Consider the following 24,997-nt stretch of genomic DNA (forward strand, 5'->3'; position numbering starts at 1 on the left):
AATATCTTGGCATCTTCCTAACCAGAGAAGACCTTTACAACAAAAACTCCAAAACACTGCTCCAAAAAAATCAAAGATGACACAAACAAATGGAAAAATATTCCATGTTCATGTATTGGAAGAATCAGCATTGTTAAGACATCCATTCTACCTAAGGCAATCTACACATGCAATGCAATACCCATTAATTTACCAGCAGCATTCTTCTCAGACCTGGAAATGACTATACAGGAATTCAAATGGAAACATAAACGACCATGAATAGCAAAAACAATTCTCAGCAAAAAAAAAAGTGTGAGGTATCACACTCCCAGACTTTATTATAAAGGTACAATATTCAAAACAGCCTGATATGGGTACAAGAACAAGCATATTGACCAGTGGAACAGGATAGAGATTTGAAAGCAAAATCTCAATTTCTCAACCAACTCATCTTCAACAAAGCCTCCACCAACAACCTTTGGGAAGAGGAGAACCTCTTCAGTAAATGGGTGCTGGGAAAACTGGCTGATCACATGCAGAGGATTAAAACAAGACCCCTACCTATTACCATACAAGCCAAATCAACTTTAAATGGATCAAAGACCTAAATGTAAAACCTCAACTACAAGAAACTTTGAAAACGCAGGAGACACCCTTATGGAAATTGGAACCGGCAACCAATTCCTGATGAAAACTCCAAGTGCTTATGCCATAAGAGATAAATAAGATAGTCAAGTGGGACCTCATCAAACTTAAAAGCTTCTGCAAAGTCAAAGAAACCATTGAGAAAGCAGGGAGATAGCTCACAGACTGGGAAAAAATATTTTCCAACTGGATATCTGACAAAAGCATAACATGCTAGGATCTACAAGGAACTCAAATGTGCCGAAAAGAAAAAAAATACCTCCATCACAGGGTGGGCAAAAAGTATGAATAGACACTTTTCAAAAGAAGACATACATGTAGCCAACATATAAATGAAAAAAATGCTCAGCCTCACTAGTCATCAAAAAATCCAAATTAAAAGCATGCTGAAAACTCTTTGGAAAACAGTGTGGCGATTTCTGAAAGAACTAGAAATTGACCTTCCATATGACCCAGCAATTTCCCTATTGGGAATATACGTGGAGGAACACAAATCATTTTACAAAAAAGATACCTGCACATGCATGTTTGTTGCAGCTCTATTCACAATAGCAAAAACATGGAACCAACCATGCTGCCCTTTGAAGCTGAACTGGATTTTTAAAATGTGGTACATATACACAATGGATATTATGCAGCCATAAAGGACAAACATATGGACTTGGCAGAAACTTGGATGGATTTAGAGTCGATCATACTCAGTGATCTATCACAGAAACAAAGAACAAAGTACCATATGCTCTCACTCATAAGCGGACCTTGAACGATTATAATACTGTAAGAAGGGGATTGGAGGAGAGGCAAGAAGAGAGCAGAGTGAGCAGAGGCAGCAAGCTGAGGGGCACTCTGCAACACCCACAACTCGCAGGAAGGCTATGCAGAATGCTGTGGCACCCACCGAGGCTGGGGAGCCCAGTGCACCCTTCGGGCAAATTAGGGTGTGGACTCCCCAGCTAAGTACCCTTCTCCTGAATATTAAGGGAGTCGACCACCTTCACAATAACTTCCAGGGCTTTTACTTGGTGAGTTTTGTAATGACAGTTCAACGTTCAACCAGAGTCTAGTTATAATTTGGACTTCCAGCAAGATGGCTACAGGACAGGTTGGACTATGAGAGTCTTCGCAAAAGCCAGCATCCATAAAGACTCTCTGTGTGAGTAGGCATGTGCCAGTGGGCAAACCATCACCTGTGAAAGCAAAAAAGTGGCAGGAGCCCCATCTGACTCATAGAGAGAGAATATCGGGGAGAGCTGGAGAGAAGCCCCACCCCTGGCGAGGAAATGCTGACCACAGCCATTTTCTCTGTCCCAGGACAAGGCAGAGACCTGCACTGCTCTGACCAGCTCCAACCAGCCTCCAACTTCGGATCTAAGGCAATCTCATCAAACTCAGAGACAGACACCCTTCCCCCACACTGGATGGGACACAGACAGATCAGATCTAAATGGCAGACTTGACAAGCAGCAAGCCCGGTGAGTCCAGAGCTGACCCACCCTCCTCCTGCAGTAGGCCTGGGGCATCTGACCAACGCTGGGAGCAACCCAGGCTGAGAGCAACCCTATTAGCCTACCCTGAGAGCAGAGGGGAGAGGCTGGAGATCAAAGCTGAAAGGAAGTTGGACTTAGAGGAACCACCTCAGAGCAAGTGTTTTTTTTTTGTCTGTTTGTTTTGCTCATTTTTGTTTGTTTGTTTTTTGTTTTAGTTTTTTTCTTTCTTTCAGTTTTCAATAACGTTTTCATACTTGCTTTGTTTCTGTTATTTAATTATGGTTTTTTAAGACTTCCTGTCTATGTGTATATTTGAGGGAGAGTACATCAATGGGGGGTTTTGTTGGTTTGTGTGTTTGTATGATGGTCTGTATGCTTTAGTTTTTTGGGTTTTTTTGAGTTGTAGTCTCACTCTGTCACTCAGACTAGAGTGCAGTGGCTACTCCTGGTCACTGAAGCCTCTACCTGCTGGGCTCTGGCGATCATTTTGCCTCAGCCTTCCAAGTAGCTGGAAATGCAGGCGTGCACTACCACGCCCAGCTAATTTTTTATTTATTGAAGAAATGAGGTCTCGCCGAGTTGCCTAGGCGGGTCTTGAACCCACAGGCTCAAGCAATCCACTCACCTCAGCCTCCCAAAGCGCTAGGATTACAGGCTGAGCCACTGAGCCTGGCTGTTTTAGTTTTTTTTACTTTTTTCTGTCCTTGTGTCTCTTTTCATTTGTTGGCTGGTACATCTATCAGTTTTCCCTCTTACTCCTCTCTCTCTACCTTCCTCTCACCTTCCTTTTTCCATTCTTTTCCTTTTTCTTACATCATTTTCCTTTCAGGGAGCAAATCAATACCCCCCACTGAGTGGACAGATTGTAAGGCAGTGGGAAGTGGGTTCTTGGGGGCCAACACACCTGTCAGCATTGTTCACAGTAGCAAGAACATGGAACCAACCATGCTGCCCATCAAAAGAGGACTGGATAAAAAAAAATGTGGTATATATACACAATGGATTATTACACAGCCATAAAGAAGAATAAAATCATGAACTTCACAGCAACATGGATGGACTTAAGAGTCTATAATACTGAGTGATCTTTCACAGAAACAACGAACTGAGTATCACATGTTCTCACTCATAAGTGAACCTTGAACAATTATCATAATACTATAAGAGAATGATTGGCAGTAGTGGGAAACTGCCAGGAGCGGGCAGCAAAGTGGGATTGGCAGTAGTGGAAATCAGCCTGGGAAAGTGGGGACACACCTCATTAACAAGGGTTGCATAATGAACATGTGTATACCTAACCCTGAATTGTGCTCCACATCTTTAAAAAGAAAAGAAAAAAAAGAAAGGGAATGGCAATAATGGGAAACTGTTAAGGGAGGGGAATAGAACTGTCAAGGGAGGGGAATAGGATTGGCAGCTGAGGGAAACTGCTAGGGGAAGGAGGGGCACACCTCATCAACAAGGCTACCTGCATAATCAATGTTTGTATGCCTAACCCTGAATTGTACTCCACATCTTTATTATTATTATTATTATTATGATAGATAGATAGATAGATAGATAGATAGATAGATAGATAGATAGATAGAAAGAAAGAAAGAAACATAAACCATGCTGTGATACCACTTAACTCCAGTCAGGATGTCCATCATCAATAACTCAAAAAACAACAGATGCTGGAGAGGATGTGGGGAAAAGGGAACACTTTTACATTGTTGGTGGGAGTGTAAACTAGTACAACCTCTGTGGAAAAGAGTTTGGCAATTCCTAAAAGATCGAAAAATCAACTTTCCATACAACCCCACATTTCCTACTGGGAATATATCCGGAGGAACTCAAGTCACTCTATGAAAAAGATATCTGCATACACATGTTTATTGCAGCATTATTCACAATAGCAAGAACACGGAACCAACCATGCTGCCCATCAAAAAAAGACTGGATTTTAAAAATGTGGTACATATACATGATGGAATATTACACAGCCATAAAGAAGGAAAAATTTATGAACTTTGCAGCAACTTGGATGGGCTTCCAGTGTATAGTACTAAGTGATCTATCACAGAAACAAAGAACCAAGTATCGCCAAGTTCTCACTCATAAGCGGACCTTGAACAGCTATCATAATACTAGAAGAAAGGGATTGGCAGTAGTAGGAAACTACTAGGGGAGGGCAGGGGCAGGGAAGGCAGTAGTGGGAAACTGTCAGGGGATGGGAAGCACACCTCATCAACAAGGGTATTTGCATAATGAACATGTGCATACCTAACCCTGAATTGTACCCCAAATATGTGAAATTAAAAATTTAAGTAAAATAAAATATTTTTTTCAAAAAAAGATATTTGTGTGCTTTAAAGTTGATCAACCACACTAAGTACAAACAAAAATGTTCCTTTTGGGGGTAACAGCACTCAACTTTTCCTCTGGATATTATCAAAGAGACTTTTCAAACCTAAGGCCTCTAAGGAAACAAAATTAAACAGCACTTTTTCTTGTAAGAGGAAATTCAGGGCAACCTCTTCGTGTTCCCTCCCACTGTGAGGGCTTTTCTGTCCTTTCAATAAAACCTGCTTTCTAAAAAAAAGGGGGCGGGGCTGAGGTGAGTGGATTGCCTGAGCCCACGGGTTCAAGACCCGCCTGGGCAGCGAGGCCTCATCTCTACAATAAATCAGAAAAAAAATCAGCCTGGCGTGGTAGTGCATGCCTGTAATTCCGGCTACTCGGAAGGTTGAGGCGGAAGGATCGCTGGAGCCCAGCAGGTCGAGGCTGCGGTGGCCGGGAGCAGCCACTGCACTCCAGTTTGGGCGACAGAGTGAGACTCCAACTCAAAAAAAAAAAAAAAAAAGGAAATTCAGACAGTAATTATCACAATACAGCGTGAGTGCTAAATCTCTGGGAAGGAAGTCAAAATGCCATTTATTTATTCAACAAGTATTTATCAAATGCCAATTATGTGCCTAGCAGTGCTAGCTGCTAAGGATACAATGTGAGCAAAGCCAAGCACAGACTCCACAGAGCTGGAAATTGTTGGTGACAGTCTGATTCTGGGTCAGTACTGTTTTCCTTTCACATGTTTCACCCCTTCTAAAATAACCTCCCTCCTCTTTCCCCACAGTGTTTAAAAGTTTCAACTGGTTGTCTTTTTCTCAGAATCTTTTATTTGGAACCAATGCTATCATTTTTCTTTTTAGAGGAACTATTTTCCATTATTGTCAACAGTTCCTTTGAAAATAAACATAATAGCCTACAAATTATAAATATGGCTTACAGAAAAGACTCCTAGGGAAGGCAGTAGTGGGAGAGAAGAAAGGAAAACAAACCAAACACACTCTGTGGTGTCCAGAGCATAAATATGGCGCAGAGGGTGCTGACTGTCATGGGGATGGATAAATTTCCATTATTTTAATGCTTGCGGTATTCTGTGTCTCTTGAAATGTTAAACATAAAATTCAGGCACACTATAATTTATATGCATACTATTTCTATATAATTTGCATGAACATACAAAGATTGGATCTTGAATTCTCAGGCAATACTGAAAGCTAGAACCTGAAACAAATCACCCTACCTCTGTGAGCTTTAGTTTCCTGAGAGACTAGACAAAAATAATCTTTTTAGCTCTTTCTATAAAAGTTAAAAACTGTGTTACTACCACTTCTTGAGTTGCCATTAGTACATTTTTCTCTTTTATATTCTTTCTTATTTGATAATAAAAGGTGCTATAATCTGAATGTGTACACCCACAATTCATATGTTCAAATTCTAATCCCCAATGTGATAGTATTAGGAGGTGGGGCCTCTGGCAGGTGATTAGGTAATGACGGTAGTGTCCTGAAGACTAGAATTAGTACCTTTATAAAAGGGGTCCCAGAGAGCTGCCTTATCCCTTCTACCACGGGAGGACACAGTGAGACGGTGCCATTTATGAACCAGGAAGTAAACCCTCACCAGGTGCCAAATTCACCAGTACCTTGATTTTGGATTTTCCAGCCTCCAGAGCTATTAGAAATAAATTTCTGTTATTATAATCCACCTAGTTTATGGTATTTTGTTATAGCAGCCTGAACAGATTAAGACAAAGATAATCCAGTTTCCTATATGCAGCCTAGGGAATTAAATGAATTGCCCAAGAAACTCAGCAAGAAAATGAAAGAGCTATGATTCAAAGGCAGCTATATGTAACTCCAAAGCTCACGCTCTTCCCACCTATAAATGATTAGGATATATCTCCAATTTCCTTGAAAAATGAAAATTCTGTGCCTATGATTTGAGCAATGTGTAGCTTATAAATAAAAACACATGAAAAGCACGAAATATTTCTAGTGTTTGAACCAACTTTTAATTCTATGTTTGTTTTCCTCCCCCTGCAGTTCACATCTTCTCCCACACTAGTTTAAATTTTAAATGATTTTTAAAACATTTTTGGGAGGGGTGGTTAGCAGAATTGACAATCAGGAGATTCTAATATTTCTCCATTTTTAAAAGTCACTATGGGAAAGTTCCTTGGCTAAAGTTTTAATACATTGAAATTCCTTTTTCATCCCCCCAGGAATCAATTTATATGTCCTCACAATAAATTCAGGTTAGAATACTGCTAGTCAGTGTGGGAGTCTTCAGATGATTTAAAGCCAACTTTCTAACATTTTCATATAACAACTCAGCATAAAGGTAACCAGAGATTTTTCAGAGTCTAAAAATTATCAAATCAGTTTATAAACTAGAAAAAAATACAATTCTCAGAAACTAACATAATAGTCCAAAATCAATCTACAAATTTAAAAGGCAAATATTTTAAGATGAAAAAGGTACAGCAATTCTGTTTGTTTTTATTAAATTGTAGCACTGTTTTTCACGACCTTATCCTTAAACTGTGTGCTTTGTCCGAATTTTCATTTCTATTTTCATTTTGCTTCAAAAATTACACAAAAATGCATGATCATTCATTATTAAAATTTTATATACAAAACTATAAAAAGGATATAGTGGAAGCCCCTCATCACACCATTCCTCCACTGCAAGATTTTTATCTTGGATTTGACCTTTGATCTTTGGAATAGAGTTCAACTAAATCAGAAACCTAGGCCTCTGTGAATAACTAGTTCTATATGTTCATGGATGAATGATTATTACCTATGAATTTATAATAATCAAAATGCCTCTATTACTCTAATACAGTGTTGGTGAGAGAGCATCAGTTTGAAAAACAGAATGTTCAATGCACTGTCATTTGCCATAGCTAAAATCGAGAACCCCCAAAAAAGTTCCAAGTGGAAATTAAAATATTGATGTGTCTAGACCCATATACTGATATAGAACAACATCTAAGATATATCTGGTAAGTGAAAAAAAGCAAGGTGCAGAATGACATGCATAGCATGCCTCCATTTTTATAAAAAAAAGGGATACACATATCAAGTAGATACCCATATATACATGTGAACAGTTTTATATTCATAGTCTTTTTGATAGGATACATATATATAGAATAATTGGGTTTCCTTTGGGAGGGGAATTTTATTCTGTGCATGTATTACTTTTTCAATGATCAACTAGGTAATTAATTCTAAGGGGAGTAAAGAATGTATTTATTGATTCACATGAGGAATTTAGTAATTGCTAGCATCTAGATGGTAATTTTATTTATTCACTTATTTTTTTATTTATTTGAGTTGGAGTCTCACTCTGTCGCCCAGGCTGGAATGCAGTGGCATACGCACATCCACCAGAGCCTTGACTCACTTGACTCAGGCAATCCTTTGGTCTCAGTCTTCCAAGTATCTGGAACTACAGACGTATACCACCACACCCAGCTAATTTTTTGATTTCTTGTAGAGAAAAGGTCTCACCAAGTTGCCCAGGCTGGTCTCATACCCCTGAGCTCAGGCAATCCTCTTGCTTCCACCTCCCAAAGTGCTGAGATTACAAGTGTGAGCCACCGTGCCCAGCTTAGATGGTTATTCTTTATTTTCTAGTTTTTGGGGTATCTTTTCCCCCCATGCTCAGCCCAGCATAAAACAGGTGGTCACTTTTTAAAAGCCTTTATTAGATTAATGAAACACAGTCTCTATCTGAGTAAAAGGGAAAAGCACTAAAACGTTAGCATTTACGTTTCAGGGACAAAGTAATTTGTTAATAAGGCATTAACCTTTGGAGTCATTCAGCACTTACATCCAATTAAATTTGTTTTTACATTTCCATTTTGAAAAAGCCAAACAATCCTGGAGGAAGACCATCACATTATCTGCCCATTTTATTTTTCCTTTTGACAGAACACTGGGTGATTAAATTAAACTTCAGGTTAATTCCTTTTTAAGTCTACAGTCTTAACATTTGCAGGACAAACAGGGCTATTACACTCATGTGCTGTATAATTTAATATACAATTCCCAAAATGTAATTATATGCTAAAGCTACAAAGGGAAACAATCATATTCTTTCTACTTATTCCAAAATTAGAGACTTCTTAACTATCCACTCTCCTTGAATTCTGTTAATTAAAGCTCTAATCTATTCCACCGTTACATTTTTCATCAAAGCAACTTCACTGAATTTAATATATTTTTTAATGAATATAGTCTTTATTATTTTTTAATTTTTGAGTTGGAGTCTCACTCTGTCGCCCAGGCTGGAGTGCAGTGGCATGCTCACGGCCACCCCAGCGTCGACCTGCTGGGCTCCAGCGATCCTTCTGCCTCAGCCTTCCAAGTAGCCGGAACTACAGGTGCGCACTACCACACCCAGTTAATTTTTTTATTTTTTATTGTAGATACGAGGTCTTGCCAAGTTGCCCGGGCTGGTCTTGAACCCTCAGGCTCAGGCAATCCACTCGCCTCAGCCTCCCAAAGTGTTGGGATTACAGATTGAGCCACCAAGCCCAGCCTCAATTTAATACCTTAATTATATTACTTCATTCCAAACACTACCAAGAGTTCCTTGACTTAGCTGAAACACTGTTCTCCCCAAATCTGGTTTCTAAATTGACTGCATATTAGTCTTAATTAGTCTCAGAAATTATGATCCAGAAATTTTAATCCTTAACATTCTTTAAAAAAATAATGTTCGGTGGCTCAAGGCTGGAATTCCAGCACTTTGGGAGGCAAAGGCAAGAAGATTACCTGAGCTGGTGGTTTTGAGACCAGCCTGGGCAACATGGTGAGACCTCGTCTTTATAATAAATCAAAAAATTAGCCTGGCATGGTAGTGGGCACCTGTAGTTCCGGCTACTTGGAAGACTGAGGTGGAAGGCCGGGGCACAACAGGTTGACACTGGGGTGGCCATTAGAGTGCCACTGCACTCCATCCTGGGCAACAGAGTTAGACTCCAACTCAAATAAAATAAAATAATATTTATGTATTATCATGTTGAGCTACATTCTGACTATAAATTATGTTCAGACAAGGACAGTTTTCTATATAGTGCCTAGAAAGAGGCAAATCCACATTTTGTGGCCTCTGAAACTTAAAAATTTGAAGGGCCTTCCTTAATAAAAAATAAAAATACATGGGAGGGAAGAAAAGGAGAGGGGAGGGGACCTACCTCTTCCTCAGGCATCTGGGAGGGCCCTACACCCACAGATTTTACCCTTTTCTGCTGGCTCTCTCCCTGACACATTTATTAAAATTAAATCTGAGTAAAACTACAAGTTTAATTTTTTTTAAAAAATACAAAATTATGTACACAAGAAAATATCCTGAATGCATGACAAAATCACGAGTTATGAATTTTAAAGCTAACAAATACCATAAAATTCATAAAAATAACATTTTTATTAATAAACCCTGATACCCTCATACTTTCTTTTCCTATGCTTTCAGCTGTATATACTTTGGTGCTTTATTTGACAATGTCTCTGCAAAACCACTTCCCCATTTTAAAAAAGAAAAATAATTCAGTCTTTCCTCTATAGCAAAGTGTTTTTTATTAATGATAGTTTAGAAAAGTTCCTTTCAACATCACAACTGAGCACTGGCAAATTTTAGAGCTGTTGTCAAATTTAGGAAAACTACTGAGTTTCTTCTATATATGAGCTGTAAGATTTCAGGGCGTTTCATGTTTACTTGTGTAGTGACTAACCTTACATACACTTTGAATATAACACTCATTTACCAGTTTGGCTTTAAGCCTACACTTTCATATCATGACACTGAATACCTTGGCACCATAAGTGATAGGGGTGTTATTGGGAGCCATTCTTATAGTAGAATTCCTAGTAAAAACTCCACTATACACAGAAATGATTAAGAGCCACAGATAGTCAAATAGCCTACTACTAATCCCAAACTAAACATATCCCCAACTTAACTTCCTCTTAGTCAGAGCTCCAAACTGTTCATGGCTACTTCAGTACCACCCAACACAAAGGGGAGGAGTAACAGCAGGGGAGTCAAAATAGAAATAGACTGTGGTCTTAAAGCATTGTGGCTAAAAATTTTTACTTTTGCAAATTGTACAAAAACACATGACTAAGTAAACACGGTGCTAAGACTTCTTCCAGGGTCTCAGGAGGAGGTTAATGCAAACGAAGGGCTCTGAAACTTAAGTCTCATTAACCTTACAGTAAATCTGTCTCTAGGCCTAGAAAACTTCACACTTCATAAAATGTTTTATTCATTCATTCATTCATTCATTTATACAAAAATATATTTATTTGCTTATTTTTTTCAAAAAGAAACACTGGAAGAATAAATCAAAAACTAACATTAATGCCTATCCACATGGGATGGAATAAGGGGTGGAAAAGGATAAAACAGGTCTTCTATGAGCATATCTTTTATATATTGTTTTCCCTTCCAAACCATTTAAGTGTTTTACATGTTCAAAAAGAAAAAGAAAAAACAAACCTGAAAATCAAATGTTAAAAAAAAAAGAAAGGTCACTAATTTACCCTATATTGTAAGGGCTTTTGATTGAAAGAGGAGCACCAGAGCTGGAAAAGACAGAAAACGTGTATTTCCTTTCATTTTTAGCAATCAAATTATGAATGTGCTCTGGAAAGCACAGCCTTGAGTATCTGTCATTGGGATTCATATAAATCACTGTTGATAACACAAAGTGCTTTAATATTAAATTGCTGCTGCTCTTCATCTACAATGTAATCAAACGTCAATTGAATTTGTCCAACCTTAAACAAATCTTATTAAGCAGTGCCAAATCCAAGGGAGATGCAGTTGAAATAGCAGTCTTACATATGAATTGGGTACAAGTAGGCTGTTTGGAGAGGCAGGAATGTACTTGAAAACATCAAAGCAGAATCTAGTCCTATAATTATACACAGATGCCTTGGCAGAAACAAATATTTATCTACAATAGTTTGCTAGACAAGAGAGTTAAGTGTTTGAGAAAATACATTAGTTGTCAATGGACAGTAGTTACCTAAGTCACTTGGTGAAAAATTATGTGAACGAGTTTCCAGATGGTTAAAATAGCTTTACTGCAATTAGCACACAGACACTAGTATATAATTAGTAAGGTTCAGCTTCTATTCTGGCCCTTAGCACCAGCCCCACCTTAGATCAAGTGGAAGAGGTTTAATTGGTTTCATTTGAGAATAAGTCAAGTGCAGATACCATACTTATTACTTAATGAAATTAAGCAATTCATTTTTAATGCTTTAGGACTGAAGGTTGCAGAACTACTTTTGCTATTATTTCCTAATCAAGAAACTGGAAAATATGCATCTAATCTTTGCATAGTTACAATTAGCGAAAAAAATTACAAAATGTTTCTAAATTTGAATATGTTGAAGGTAAACTCACTCAAGAAACCCTACAGTATAGTAAATAAATAAGATAACTACTTGTCATCTCTCAACTTTTCCAACATGGCTCTCTCCCCAAAGCAAATTAAAGGTAACTGTATCCCTGTTGAGAGATGTTGGAGGGAAAAAGCAACGTGGGAACCTCTAAGACTGGAGTTATGCCAAGGTAGATGGTGAATACAAAATAAAACCCTTCTCTGAGACCATGCGAAATAGAAATTCATGTCTAAATACGGATGTCTCAAGGACAGAAAACTTCATCAAAAATGAGAAACAATGCTTTTCCCCCCTACAGATAATAAAATGGATCCAAAGTTTACTTTGTCCTCTCTGGTCAAGATGAATATAAAACTGAGACATGGAAAAAAATCACCTAGTTTCAGATTTGAAAAAGAAGAGTTGCCTAAAAATTAACACCACACTTCATAGGACTCTTGACTTAAGGAAATATATCAAACTTAACAGAGAATCATGATGTGCTAATAAGCCAACTTTTGGTAATAAACACAAGTCAAACCAAAGCCAACCTGTTCAAGATCTTATAAGTCAGAATTATAGACAAGAGTACTGTAGAGTCAAGAAAATATAAATCCTATACTTTACTGAAAAGCAAAAAGGCCACTTTGAAATCTCTGAAGAATAAACAAATAAAAATTGTTTAGATTAAGAATGATTAAAAAGTAGCACTCCCACATGTATCTGATCTGGAAACACACAAAATACTCTAATTCCAATGTAATGATTCATGCATTTAAAAATATAATTAGTTTCTTATAATTAGAAAGAATCCATCAGACCACTAATTGTAAATCTTGTGCTAAATCAGATGTCCAGTTGGATAAAGCTCCCTTTAGAATAATAAAAACTGTTCCTGGTAGAATGTCTAAAAATGTATTTTTTGCCTGTGGATCGTAACTAGTCATGGAAAAACCATTCTGGGACTGATGCAAGCTGATCCACCGTCACTGTAACAAACATTGCATAAAAGTGAATTACAGAAAACCTCCAGCAAATAGAACTACCACCAATATAAAGCTGTTTAAATAGTGCTGAAAACTTAAATAATATATTACAGAGGTAAGTACATTATACAAATGAGAATACAACTAAGCTAAAATGACACATCTGGTGATTGACTCATTAATCCCTAGCAATAAAAATTAACATGCTCAAGAGTAAGCAATTCATAGCACAATTTTTAAAAAGCTTCCATATATTATTGTCATTACAGAAGAAATCCTCAAACTTTTGTCAAGAAAGATACGTTAATTCTTTGGACCCTTAAATGCAAGTTGGAGAGAAATGGGAGAGAACAGGTCAGAACCAAACTGAATGAAAATGGGAAAGAATACTGAAATTATCTACACTATAATCAGTGCTAAGAATTGTGAAAAGTCACAAGGGAAGCCGGGCTCAAACCTGTAATCCCAACACTTTGGGAGGTTGAGGCGAGAGGATTGCCTGAGTCTAGGGGTTCGAGACCAGCCTGGGCAACTTGGTGAGATCTCTTCTCTACAAGAAATCAAAAATGAGCCGGGGGTAGTAGCACACGCCTATAGTTCCAACTACTCAGAAGGCTGAGGCGGAAGGATCACCTAAGTCCAGCAGGTTGAGGCTGTGGTGGCCATGAGCATGCCACTGCACTCCAGCCTGGGCAACAGAGTGAGACTCCAGCTCAAAAAAAAAAGAAAAGAAAAGTGACAAGGGAAAAAGATGGGCAGGAGTGGGGGTAGAAGGTAGCCAAAAGGTTTGGAAATGGTAACTGACATGGAAATATATGTATTACGAAATTCCAATACACTAGTCAAGTATCTCTACCTTAACAGAATACAACAGGCAGGAAGGCTGGACCAACTCTTAGAAGCACCAGAAAAATATATTACCATGAACAGGAAGGATTCTCCTGCATGATGGATGTAGAGTGGTTCTTTGTACTTGCCTCTCCACTTTTGTGTATCTTTGAATTTTTTAGTTAAAAGTAAGTATTCTTTGACCAAGTGGGGCTTACCCTGGAAATGCATGACAATATTTGAAAGTCTATCAATATAATTCACCATATTAACAGACTAAGGAAGAAAAATCATACTGTTAAATTAAGGTTAGCTCAAAGCTGTCACTCTGCATATTTGGGGTTCAGCCTAGAGGTTTCTCTGCAATATTTCACATAGTGAAAACTGCAACCTAGGTGGATATGTAAACAGACTGTAACCCACTCTTATCCCAGTCACCCAGTTTCAGCCAATCAAATGTGGCCAACTATTCAAACTGGGTGCCAATAAGGTAAACAGAGCTGTAACCAATCCAGTTGTTTCTGTACCTCACTTCCATTTTCTGTACCTCACTTTCCTTTTTCTGTCCATAAATCTTTTTCTACCACATGGCTGTGCTGGAGTCTCTGGTTCTGAAGAGTCTCAGATTTGTGACTTGTTATTGCTCAATTAAACACTGCTCAATTTAATTTGTCTTAAGTTTTTTCTTTTAACAATATGACCATCTTTAGAAGTAGAAAAAGCACTTGACAAAATTCAGTAGCCCTTCATGATTTTTTTTAAAAAACTCAGCAAATTAGATAGAGAGGAACTTCCTTAACCTGATAAAGAACATATACAAAACCCTACAACTAACACAATGCTAACAGTAAATGACTGAATATTCTTCCCCATCATTGTCCACTCTCATCACTCCTATTAAAAATGTAAATACAGCCAGGCTCGGTGGCTCAGCCTGTAATCCCGCACCTTGGGAGGCTGAGGTGAGTGGATTCCCTGAGCCCGCGGGTTCGAGACCCACCTGGGCAACTTGGCAAGACCTCATCTCTACAATAAATCAAAAATTAGCCAGGTGTGGTAGAATGTGCCTGTAGCTCTAGCTACTTGGAAGGCTGAGGCAGAAGGATAGCCGGAGCCCAGCAGGTCGAGGCTGCGGTGGCCGGGAGCGGCCACTGCACTCCAGTCTGACAACAGAGTGAGACTCCAACTCAAAAAAAAAAAATGTAAAGACAGTGACTCCCTCTGTCACTGAGGCTGGAGTGCAGTGGCACTACTATAGCTCACTGCAGCCCCCAGTTCCTGGGCTCAGACTATCCTTCCATCTCGGCCTCCCAAGTAGGTGGGACTACAAGTGCATGCCACCATGTCCAGCTAATTTTCTTTAATTTTTTTGTAGAGATAGACTCTTGCTATGTTGCCCAGACTAGTCTCGAACTCAATTGGCAAAATGTTTCCCTTTGAGGACTTTTTAATCTGGGGAAACAAAAAAAGTCACTTGGGATAAGATTAAGTGAATAGGGAGGGTGAGGCATGAAGGTCATGCTATTTTTGGTCAAAAACTGCTGAACGCTCAGCTTGGAATGGACAGGTGTGCTCGTAAATCACCCATCATGAAATGAGCAAACACATTGAAAGAACCTCCAAAAAAAAATTCACTGAAGATGAACGCAGCCTCTCACAACAACACCAGTTGATATGCTGATATCAATGAGTTCCTAGAACTCTTATCTAGTGGGAGAAGCCTGTAGCACAAGGGGCCCACTCTCCAAAAAATAATTCCAATTTTTTTGGGAGTTCCCTTTCGTACATATAAAGATTCTTCAGCTACTTGGAAGGTCAAGGCAGAAGGATTGCCTAAGCCCAGCAGGTTGAGCCTGTGGTGGCCATAAGCATGCCGCTATACTCCAGCCTGGGCAACAAAAAAATAAAATTAAAAGAAAATTTTTTTTGAGACTACAACTCAAAAAAAATTCTTATAATTAGCCATAGTCTTCAAGATTCATGCAGTCTTCAGAGGGCTTTTTTATAATGTGAACTGCATCTTCAACCACAGTATATTTAGAATGTTATTGATGCTCAAGGAGTATTACATAATAATGTGGTCTTCTTTAGGCATAACATACAAGGTGTACTAGTAATTTTCTAGACACTTTCATTTCAATGTTTAATTGCAAAATAATCACCAAGTTATAAAAGACAAAGAAAAAAATCCTAAACCTATTATCTGAGAACATATATTTTAGATCAGTATGAGATTCATTGTAATAAAAAGTATAAGTAGATAAGGGAGTAGGCATGATGGCTCATGCCTGTTCCTAGCACTTTGGAAGGCTGAGGTAGAAGAATTGCTTGAACTTAGGAGTTCAAGACAAGCCTAGGCAACATAGCAAGACAACATCTCTACAAAAAAATCAAAAAATTAGCCAGAGGAAGTGGTACACGCCTATAGTCTCAGCTACTTGGGAGGCTGAGGAGGAAGGATGGCCTGAGCCCAGGAGGTCAAGGCTGCGGTAAAACAGGATGGTACCACTGCACTCCTGCCTGAGCAACAGAGTGAAACCCTGACTCAAAAAAAAAAAGTATAAGTATATATGCATATACTTATAAAATGTAAATCTATACATATACAACCACAATAATGTCAAGATTCCATGTGTTCAGTCAAATGTTTTACATTGAAAAATATATATTATTTCTTTTTATAATAAGAGAAGTTAGGGCCAATGTAGTGACTCATATCTGTAAATCCAGCACTTTAGGAGGCTGAAGTTGGCGGATTGCTTGAGCCTAGTAGTTCAAGACTAGACTTAGTAACATAGCGAAAGCTCGTTTTTTAAAAAATTAGCCAGGTGTGGCAGTGCACGCCTGTAATCTCAGCTACTCAGGACGCTGAGATGAAAGGATCGCCTGAGTACAGGAGGTTGAGGCTGTCATGAGCTGTGATCGTTATGATCATGCCACTACACTCCAGCTTGGGTGACAGAGTGAGAATCCAACTCAAAAAAAAAAAAAAAAAGGAATTAATGGGAAAAGAAAACTTATTTGGCTTCCAGGGCTAGAAGCCTTTATTGCCAAATGTGTCAATGTATCTGTTTCCATCTCAGTGTTAAAAGTAATACCTAGAAGAATCCTAGTCACCAGCATTTGACTTCAATTTCTAAAGAGTAACTTACTTTAATGTGATGTACACCATTCACTTTTCCAATCTGCTGCTCAATGGAACAAACACAGGAATTGCAAGTCATCCCCTCAACAGAGATGATAACAGAATTCACACCTTTTCTTGGATCCATTTTTATTTCTTCTTTACATTCCTGTCAGAAGCAATAAACTCATTAATTTCATCCATGAAAATAATCTTACCTTAACTTTTCCCCATCTCCCCAACTAAAAATGTGCTAGTAATAAAATATGGCGAACATTCTTTTCTGTTTGCTTAAGAAAATGCTTTCGTCACCCTTTGATGAGGTAAAGGAAAGTTGTTTTCATGATAATGTTAACTGAAAGCAAAAATTTTAATTTAATTAATTTAATTTTTATTACTTTTAAATAAAAGTAACTAGCCCTCATAGAGTGCTTTCCTAATTACTAAAACTTTTCCCATACATAATCTCATTTAATATTTAGAAGTAGACATAATTAAAAACGAATTAAAATTGCCAGAAATCCATACAACAGCAAACGAGTTGCTACATGAACCATACCTGCCCCCCTTCAAATTTACCTCTCTGACCTCCTCTTCTTTTTTTTTTTATAGGAAGTGGCGCTTTATTACACTGGCTGGCTCAGCAGGCTCGAGGGACTAATGCTTCCAGGTCAAGCCCCGCAGAATGGAAGAAGAGGGGTTTTATACCCTTATTTAGGTAAGGGAGGGGGTCGTGTTGCGTGATTAATCATTCTCTTTGGAATCTTACAAGGTTGTACTCAGCAAAATCAGGTTTTTCAAAGAACAAATGGTCTCCAGGAAATGCAAGGCAGCAGGGTCTGTAAACCGTCAACTTCAAAAGGGGTTTTGGATAAGTCTGTGAATTAGTTACTCTTTTGCATTTCCATGAGAGCTATCAGTCTCTGGCCATATAATGTTGATGTACCACATTAAGGATAATGATGCTTTAGATCCATAAAAGATCAAGCATCAAGGGGGGAATGTGACAGAATGCGGCAAATAGTCAACTATATTTCTTGTATGATTGAGTGAATGAATGCAGAAACACATGAGTAGCTGCTTCGGAATCAGCAGTTGGCCCCATGGCAATCACCTGGGATGACAGAATGTCTCCCACTAACCCTGTGGCAGAAAGGGGGGTTGGTAGTTGTTAAAGGTATTTCCTTTTGAAAGCCAAGCTGCAAGCTTTAAAGACCCGCCAGGCCGGTTTTGTTTGACCTCCTCTTCTAACACTCACCAACCTACCTCTGTGCCAGGTAACACTGGCCTCTTGCTGTTCCTTATGGCTGGGTGATTCCTGCCTCAAGGTCTTTGTTTTAGCTATTCCCTTGGTTTGGGACTTTCATCTTACAGATATCTACTTGGCTAACTTCCTCGTCTCCTTCAAGTCTTTACTCAAATATACTCTTCCTTTTTTTTTGAGTCAGGACCTCCGTCTGTAACTCAGGCTGGAGTGTAGTGGCATGATCATGGCTCACCACAGCTGCGACCTCCTGGGCCTCCTGGGAAGTAAACACTAATTTACTTCCTTCCTATCTCTATGAATTTGTCTATACTGGTCACTTTATATAAATAAATGGATTCATTCAATATGTGTCCTTTAGTGTCTGGATACTTTCACTTAGCATAATGTTTTCAAAGTAAATTAATGTATGGAATGTATCAGTACTTTATTCTTTTCACTTTCTTGATAGTATCCATGAATCTCAAAAGCTTTTGATTTTTATGAAGTTCGATTTAACTATTTTTTTCTTTTGTTGCTTGTTTTTGTTGTCATATCTAAGGAATCATTGCTATATCCAAAGTTACGAAGATTTACACTTATGTTTTCCTCTAAGAATTTTTGTGGCTTTGGCTCACATTTAGGTCTTTAATCCATTATGAGTTAATTGTTATATATGATATATGGTAAGGATCCAATGCATAGTCTTTTACATGTGCCCGTCCCATTCTCCCAGTACCAGTTAAAAAACAGCATCATTGAGATTTAGTTCATACATCATATAATTCACACATTTAAAGTGTAGAATTCAATAGTTGTTAGTATATTCACAGACCGGTGCGACCGTCACCACAGTTAATTTTAGAACATTTTTATTACCACCCGCGCACACACACAAAACCTGTATCCTTTAGCTATCATTCACCATCTCCTAAGCCTTCAGTCCTAGGCAACCACTAACCTACATTCTGTCTGTATAGATTTTCTTCTTTTGAACATTTCATAGAATGGAATCATATAATATGTGGTCTTTTGTGACTGGCTTCTCTCATGTAGCATGTTTTCAATATTCATTCATGTTATAGGACATATCAGTACATTATTCTTTTTATGGCTGAATAAGATCCCATTATATGAATATGACATATTTTGCTTATCCATTTGTCAACTGATGAACATATGGATTGTTTCCACTTTTTGACTATTATGAATAATTCTGCTTTAAACATTCTTGTACAAATTTTTGTGTTTTCATTTATTTTAGGTAATATCTAAGAATGGACTTGCTGGGTTACATAACTCTGTGTTTAACTGTTTGAGGAACTGCCAGACTGTTTTCCAAAGTGGATGTACCACTTTATACTCCTACCAGCAGTGTATGAGGCTTCCAATTGCTTCAGTTCTCACTAATACTTGTTATGCTCTAATTTTTTATTCTAGCCATCCTAGTGGGTATCTCATTGTGGTTTTGATTCACATTTTCCTGATTACTAATGATGTCAAGCACCTTTTCATTTGCTTATTGGCTATTTGTGTATATCCTTGAAGAAATGTCTATTCAAGTACTCTACCCATTTTTAGTAGGGTTTTTGTTGTTGTTTTTGTTGTTGCTGTTGTGGAGCTGCAGGGGTTCTGTATATATCTGGATATTAATCCCTTATCAAACATATGATTTTAAAATACTTTTTACTTGGTTTGTTGCCTTCCCAACCTCTTCATAGTGTCCTTTTTTTGAGTCAGGGTCTCACTCTGCAGCCCAGGCTGGAGTACAGTGGCATGATCATGGTTCATTGCAGCCTCAACCTCTTGGGCCCAGCAATCCCCCCAACTCAGCTAGCACTATAGGTGTGTGCCAACATTTTTTTTTTGTAGAGAAGATGTTTTGCTATGTTGTCTAAGCTCATAGTGTCCCTTGATGCACAAGTTTTTAATTCTGAATAAGTCCAATTTATGTATTTTCTCTTTTGTTGCCACTATTACTTTTCTTTTTTTTTTAAAGAAAGCAGGTGTTATTAAGAGGACAGAAAAGCTCCCACAGTGGGAGGGGACCTAAGGGGGTTGCCTTACTTTTTAAAATGTAAAAATATTAGACAAATAAGCCAGGCTCGGTGGCTCAGCCTGTAATCCCGCGCCTTTGGGAGGCTGAGGTGAGTGGACTGCCTGAGCCCACGGGTTTGAGACCCGCGTGGGCAACTTGGCATGACCTCATCTCTACAATAAATCAAAAATTAGCCAGGCATGCTAGCGTGCGCCTGTAATTCTGGTTACTCGGAACGCTGAGGCGGAAGGATTGCCGGAGCCCAGCAGGTCGAGGCTGCGGTGGCCAGAAGCAGCCACTGCACTCCAGTCTGGGTGACGGAGTGAAACTCCAACTCAAAAAAAAAAAAAATTAGACAAATAAAGGAAAAATTCATCCTAGGCCCATGTCTTTTGGTGTTAATTTCAACTAGCACTAATTCTATAACAGTTGCAATTTATAATGTGGGCCGGGATCAGTGGCTCAGCCTGTAATCCCAGAACATTGGGAGGCCAAGGCAAGTGGATTTCCTGAGACCACAGGTTCGAGACCAGCCCGGGAAACTTGGCAAGACCTTGTCTCTACAATAAATCAAAAATTAGCTGGGTGTGGTAGCATGCGTCCATAGTTCCAGCTACTTAGAAGGCTGAGGAAGAAGGATCGTCACAGCCCAGCAGGTAGACACTGGGGTGCCCATGAGTGTTCTCACCACTGAACTCCAGCCTGGGTGACGGAGTGAGACTCCAACTCAAAAAAAAAATTATAATGTGACTTGATTTGAAATAGACTCATATTTATTAGTCTATTAGTGTTATTTGCTTTTAAGGTTATAGTTAAGGCTATTTTATATGGAATAGCTAATAATTCAGTTATGTCTGATTCTTCTTTAGAAACTACCATTAAAGTATTATCTATTTTTTCACAGACTTACATTATCTATATAAAGGAATATTTTGTCTACTTTTCATTTCTAATGACTTGAAGCAGACTATTTTCAAGGTAAATCAAAATCATGACCTCTAATGAACAACACTGGCAAAGATTTTCACATGCTCATAATATATGAATTGCAAACAATCTATATGTAAAAATAAGCAGTCCCTCCTCGGACAAACTCTGTCTTCCTTCCTCTAACCAAAACAGCTGCTGCCATTAGGATAAAAGCTGAATCTTTGAATAAGGGAAGAAGTAGTACAACTGATTTAGTTTATACCTACCCAAAAAAGCCCTGGACCAAAAAGTATACCAGACAACTGAGAAAGATGGATCTCTCCCCAAATATTTTTATGAAACTAACATCACATTGATACCCAAACTAGGTAAGAATCCAACAAAGATCAAGAACTACAGGACAATATCCTTGATGAACATAGATGCTAAAATCCTCAACAAGATTCTGGCAAACCAGATTCAACAACACATCTAAAAATTCACCTGCCATGATCAAGTAGGCTTCATCCTCGGGATGCAGGGCTAGTTCAACATGTGCAAGACCATAAATGCAATTAAATACATTAACAGATGTAAAGACAAAACCACATGATTATATCATTAGATGTGGAAAAAGCTTTTGATAAAATCCAGCACCTTTTTTCTTGATAAAAACCCTCAAAAATCTAGGCATAGATGGAACATACCTCAAAATAGTAAGAGCCATCTACAAGAAACCCACAGTCAGCATACTGCTAAACAGACAGAAATTGGAAATATTTCCCCTGAAAACTGGAAAAAGACAAGGATGCCCACTCTCGTTTCTCCGTTTCAACATAGTTTTACAAGTCCTAGTTAGAGCAATCAGACAAGATAAGGAGATCAGGGGCTTCCAAATAGGAAAAGAAGAAGTCAAGTTATCCCTCTTTGCAGATGACATGATGCAATACTTTGAAAACCCAAGAGAATCTTTCAAAAACCTCCTTGGGTTGAAAACGGAATTTGGAAAAGTTTCAGGGTATAAAATAAATGTGTAAAAATAGTTGCATTTCTATATTCCAACAATAAATAAACAGAAACCCAAATATAAATCACAATCACACAAACAATAGGCACAAAAAAAATCAAATGCCTTGGCATCTTCCTAATGTGAAAGACCTTTACAAGGAAAACCACAAAACACTGCTCAAAGAAATAAAAAACGACACAACAAATGGAAAAATATTCCACGCTCATGGATTGGAAGAATCAGCATTGTTAAGATGTCCATTCTACCCAAGGCAATCTACAGACCTTTTTTTTTAGTTGGAGTCTCACTCTGCTGCAGTGCAGTGGCACACTCATGGTCGACACAGCGTCGAGTGTCAACCTGCTGGGCTCCAGCAATCATTCCGCCTCAGTCTTCCAAGTAGCCAGAACTACAGGCGCACACTACCACACCCGGCTAATTTTTGATTGATTGTAGAGATGAGGTCTCACCAAGTTGCCCAAGCTGGTCTCGAAACTGCGAGCTCAGGCAATCCACTCGCCTTGGCCTCACAAAGTGCTGGGATTATAGGCTGAGCCACCGAGCCTGGACCAATCTACAGATTTAAGACAATACCCATTAAATTACCAGCAGCATTCTTCTAAGACTTGGAAAAGACAATACAGGAATTCATATGAAACATAAATGACCATGAATAGACAAAACAATCTTCAGCAAAAGAAAACAAAGAGGGAGGTATCACACTGCCAGACTTTAAGATTTATTATAAAGCTACAAAAATCAAAACAGCCGGGCACTGGTACAAGAACAGGCATATAGACCAATGGAAAAGAACAGAGATCCCAGAAGCAAAACCTCAATTTCTGAACCAACTCATCTTAAACAAAGCCTCCACACCAACCACTGGGGAGAGGAGAATCGATTCAGTAAATGGTGCTGGAAAAGCTGGCTGACCAAATGCAGAAGACTAAAACAAGACTCCTACCTAAATGGATCACAGACGTAAATGTAAAACCTCTATCTGTAAGAACCTTAGAAAATGCAGGAGACACCCTTATAGAAGTTGGAACTAGCAACCAATTCCTGATCAAAACCCAAAGTGCCCATGCCATAAGAGATAACATAGACAAGTGGGACCTCATCAAACTGACAAGCTTTTGCAAAGCAAAAGAAGCCATCAAGAGAGCAGGGAGACAGCCCACATACTGGAAAAAATATTTGCCAACTCCATGTCTCACAAAGGCCTAACATCAAGGATCTACAAGGAACTAAAACATGCTGAAAAGAAAAAAACAAACAGCCCCATTACAAAGTGGACAAAAGATATGAATAGACACTTCTCAAAAGAAGACACAGATACATAGAGCAGCCAACAGATACATGAAAAAATGTTCAGCCTCACTAGTCACCAAGGAGATGCAAATTAAAACTATACTGAGATACCACCTAACACCAGTCAGGATGACCATCATCAATAACTCAAAAAATAACAGATGCTAGAAAGAATGTGGTGAAAAGGGAACACTTCTACACTGTTGATGGGAATGTAAACTAGTGCAGCCTCTGTGGAAAACAGCGTGGCAATTCCTAAAACTTCTAAAAATCGACCTTCCATATGACCCCACAATCCCCCTACTGGGAATATACCCAAAAGAACTCAAATCACTCTATAAAAAAGATATCTGCACACATATGTTTATTGCAGCATGGTTCACAATAGCAAGACCATGTAACCAACCGTGCTGCCCATCAAAAGAGGACTGAATTTTTAAAATGTAATACATATATACAATGGAATATTATGCAGCCATAAAGAAGAACAAAATCATGAACTTTGAAGCAACCTGGATGGAATCAAGAATCTATAATACTGAGTGATCTTTCACAGAAACAAAGAACTGAGTATCACATGTTCTCACTCAAAAGTGGATCCTAAAAAACTATCATAATACTATAAGAAAAGGATTGACACTAGCAGGAAACTGTGGGGGGGAGAGGGGGCAGGGAGTTGGGATTGACAGTAGTGGAAATCTACCTGGGGAAGGAGGAGCACACCTCATCAACAAGGGTACCTGCACAATGAATATTTGTATACCTAACACTGAATTTTACCCAACAATTTTAAAATTAAAAAAATTTAAAAGTTAAAAAAAAGAGAGAGTTCCGGTAAGATGGTGACAGCATAGGTGGAATTGTGAGATTCTCCAAACATGAGTTCCCAAAAAGACTCTGACTTTCCTTCCCCTACCCCCCTGCCCAACGCCAGCCGCACCGGTCCGAGGCCCGGGGACCCTCGGTCCCACGCAGGGCCAGATGTTGCACCCCCCGCTGCTGTTACTTCACTATACGTGACCCCCGCCAGCGCGGGAGTCTCGGGTCTCGGTTCCCTCCCTGGCTACATTGTCTCGCCCCGTACCCAGCACCGAACCGCCGGTCACCCAGGGAGGCTCTGGGCACCCGCCTCTCAGAGATACTGGCTCCATTTCTGGCTGAAGTACCCTGTGAGGAGCCCAGGGCCACTCTTGCTGTTCACCACCTGCCCTTTGGCACTCTGGAGCTCTGGGCCCACCCCGGCTGAGGCACCCAGCGTCCGACCCCATGCTTGTGTAAGGGAACAGCATATCTTAAGGAGTTGCTGATCGGAGGCTCTCAGCTCCAGAGAAGGGAACTCCCCACTCCCTCCTCCACCCCAGCCTGCTGGTGGCACCCTGGATCCAGCACCCAGCCGTGCAGCTGATCCCCAATGCCTCGCACACCACCACAGCCCATCACAGTGGATCACCCAGGGACCCAGATGAGCAGAGAGAAAGGATCCATGAAAGAGAAGCTGCCACCTTGGCCATTCTCCAGGCAGAGATTTGCATTGCCCCACCCACCTACAAGCAGCCTCCACCTCAGTTCCTAGGGTAACATTGGAAAACAGGAGACAAAGCCCCTCCCCTACGCTGAATCAGACAAAGGCAACTAAGCATTGCAGACCTCCTAGGCAGCAGGCTAAAAGAACAAACCCAAGCTGCAAGTAACTCTAGCTGT

General features: G+C 39.2%; 1 protein-coding gene across 2 annotated transcripts in view; it reads right to left on the bottom strand.

Moving 5' to 3' along the window:
• Nucleotides 1–16,952, bottom strand: part of ATP7A (ATPase copper transporting alpha) — a 120,520-nt gene extending 103,568 nt beyond the window's left edge. For both annotated transcript variants that reach the window (XM_021719491.1, XM_021719490.1), the window contains exon 1: nucleotides 16,815–16,952. In XM_021719491.1, the coding sequence (XP_021575166.1) occupies nucleotides 16,815–16,934 (120 nt within the window). In that variant the 5' untranslated portion in view covers nucleotides 16,935–16,952. The remainder of the gene's footprint in view (nucleotides 1–16,814) is intronic.
• Between the last annotated feature and the right edge of the window lie 8,045 nt (nucleotides 16,953–24,997).

This window comes from Carlito syrichta, unplaced genomic scaffold, assembly GCF_000164805.1.
Source record: "Carlito syrichta isolate Samal-C Ts95f unplaced genomic scaffold, Tarsius_syrichta-2.0.1 Scaffold314761, whole genome shotgun sequence".
NCBI lineage: Eukaryota > Metazoa > Chordata > Mammalia > Primates > Tarsiidae > Carlito > Carlito syrichta.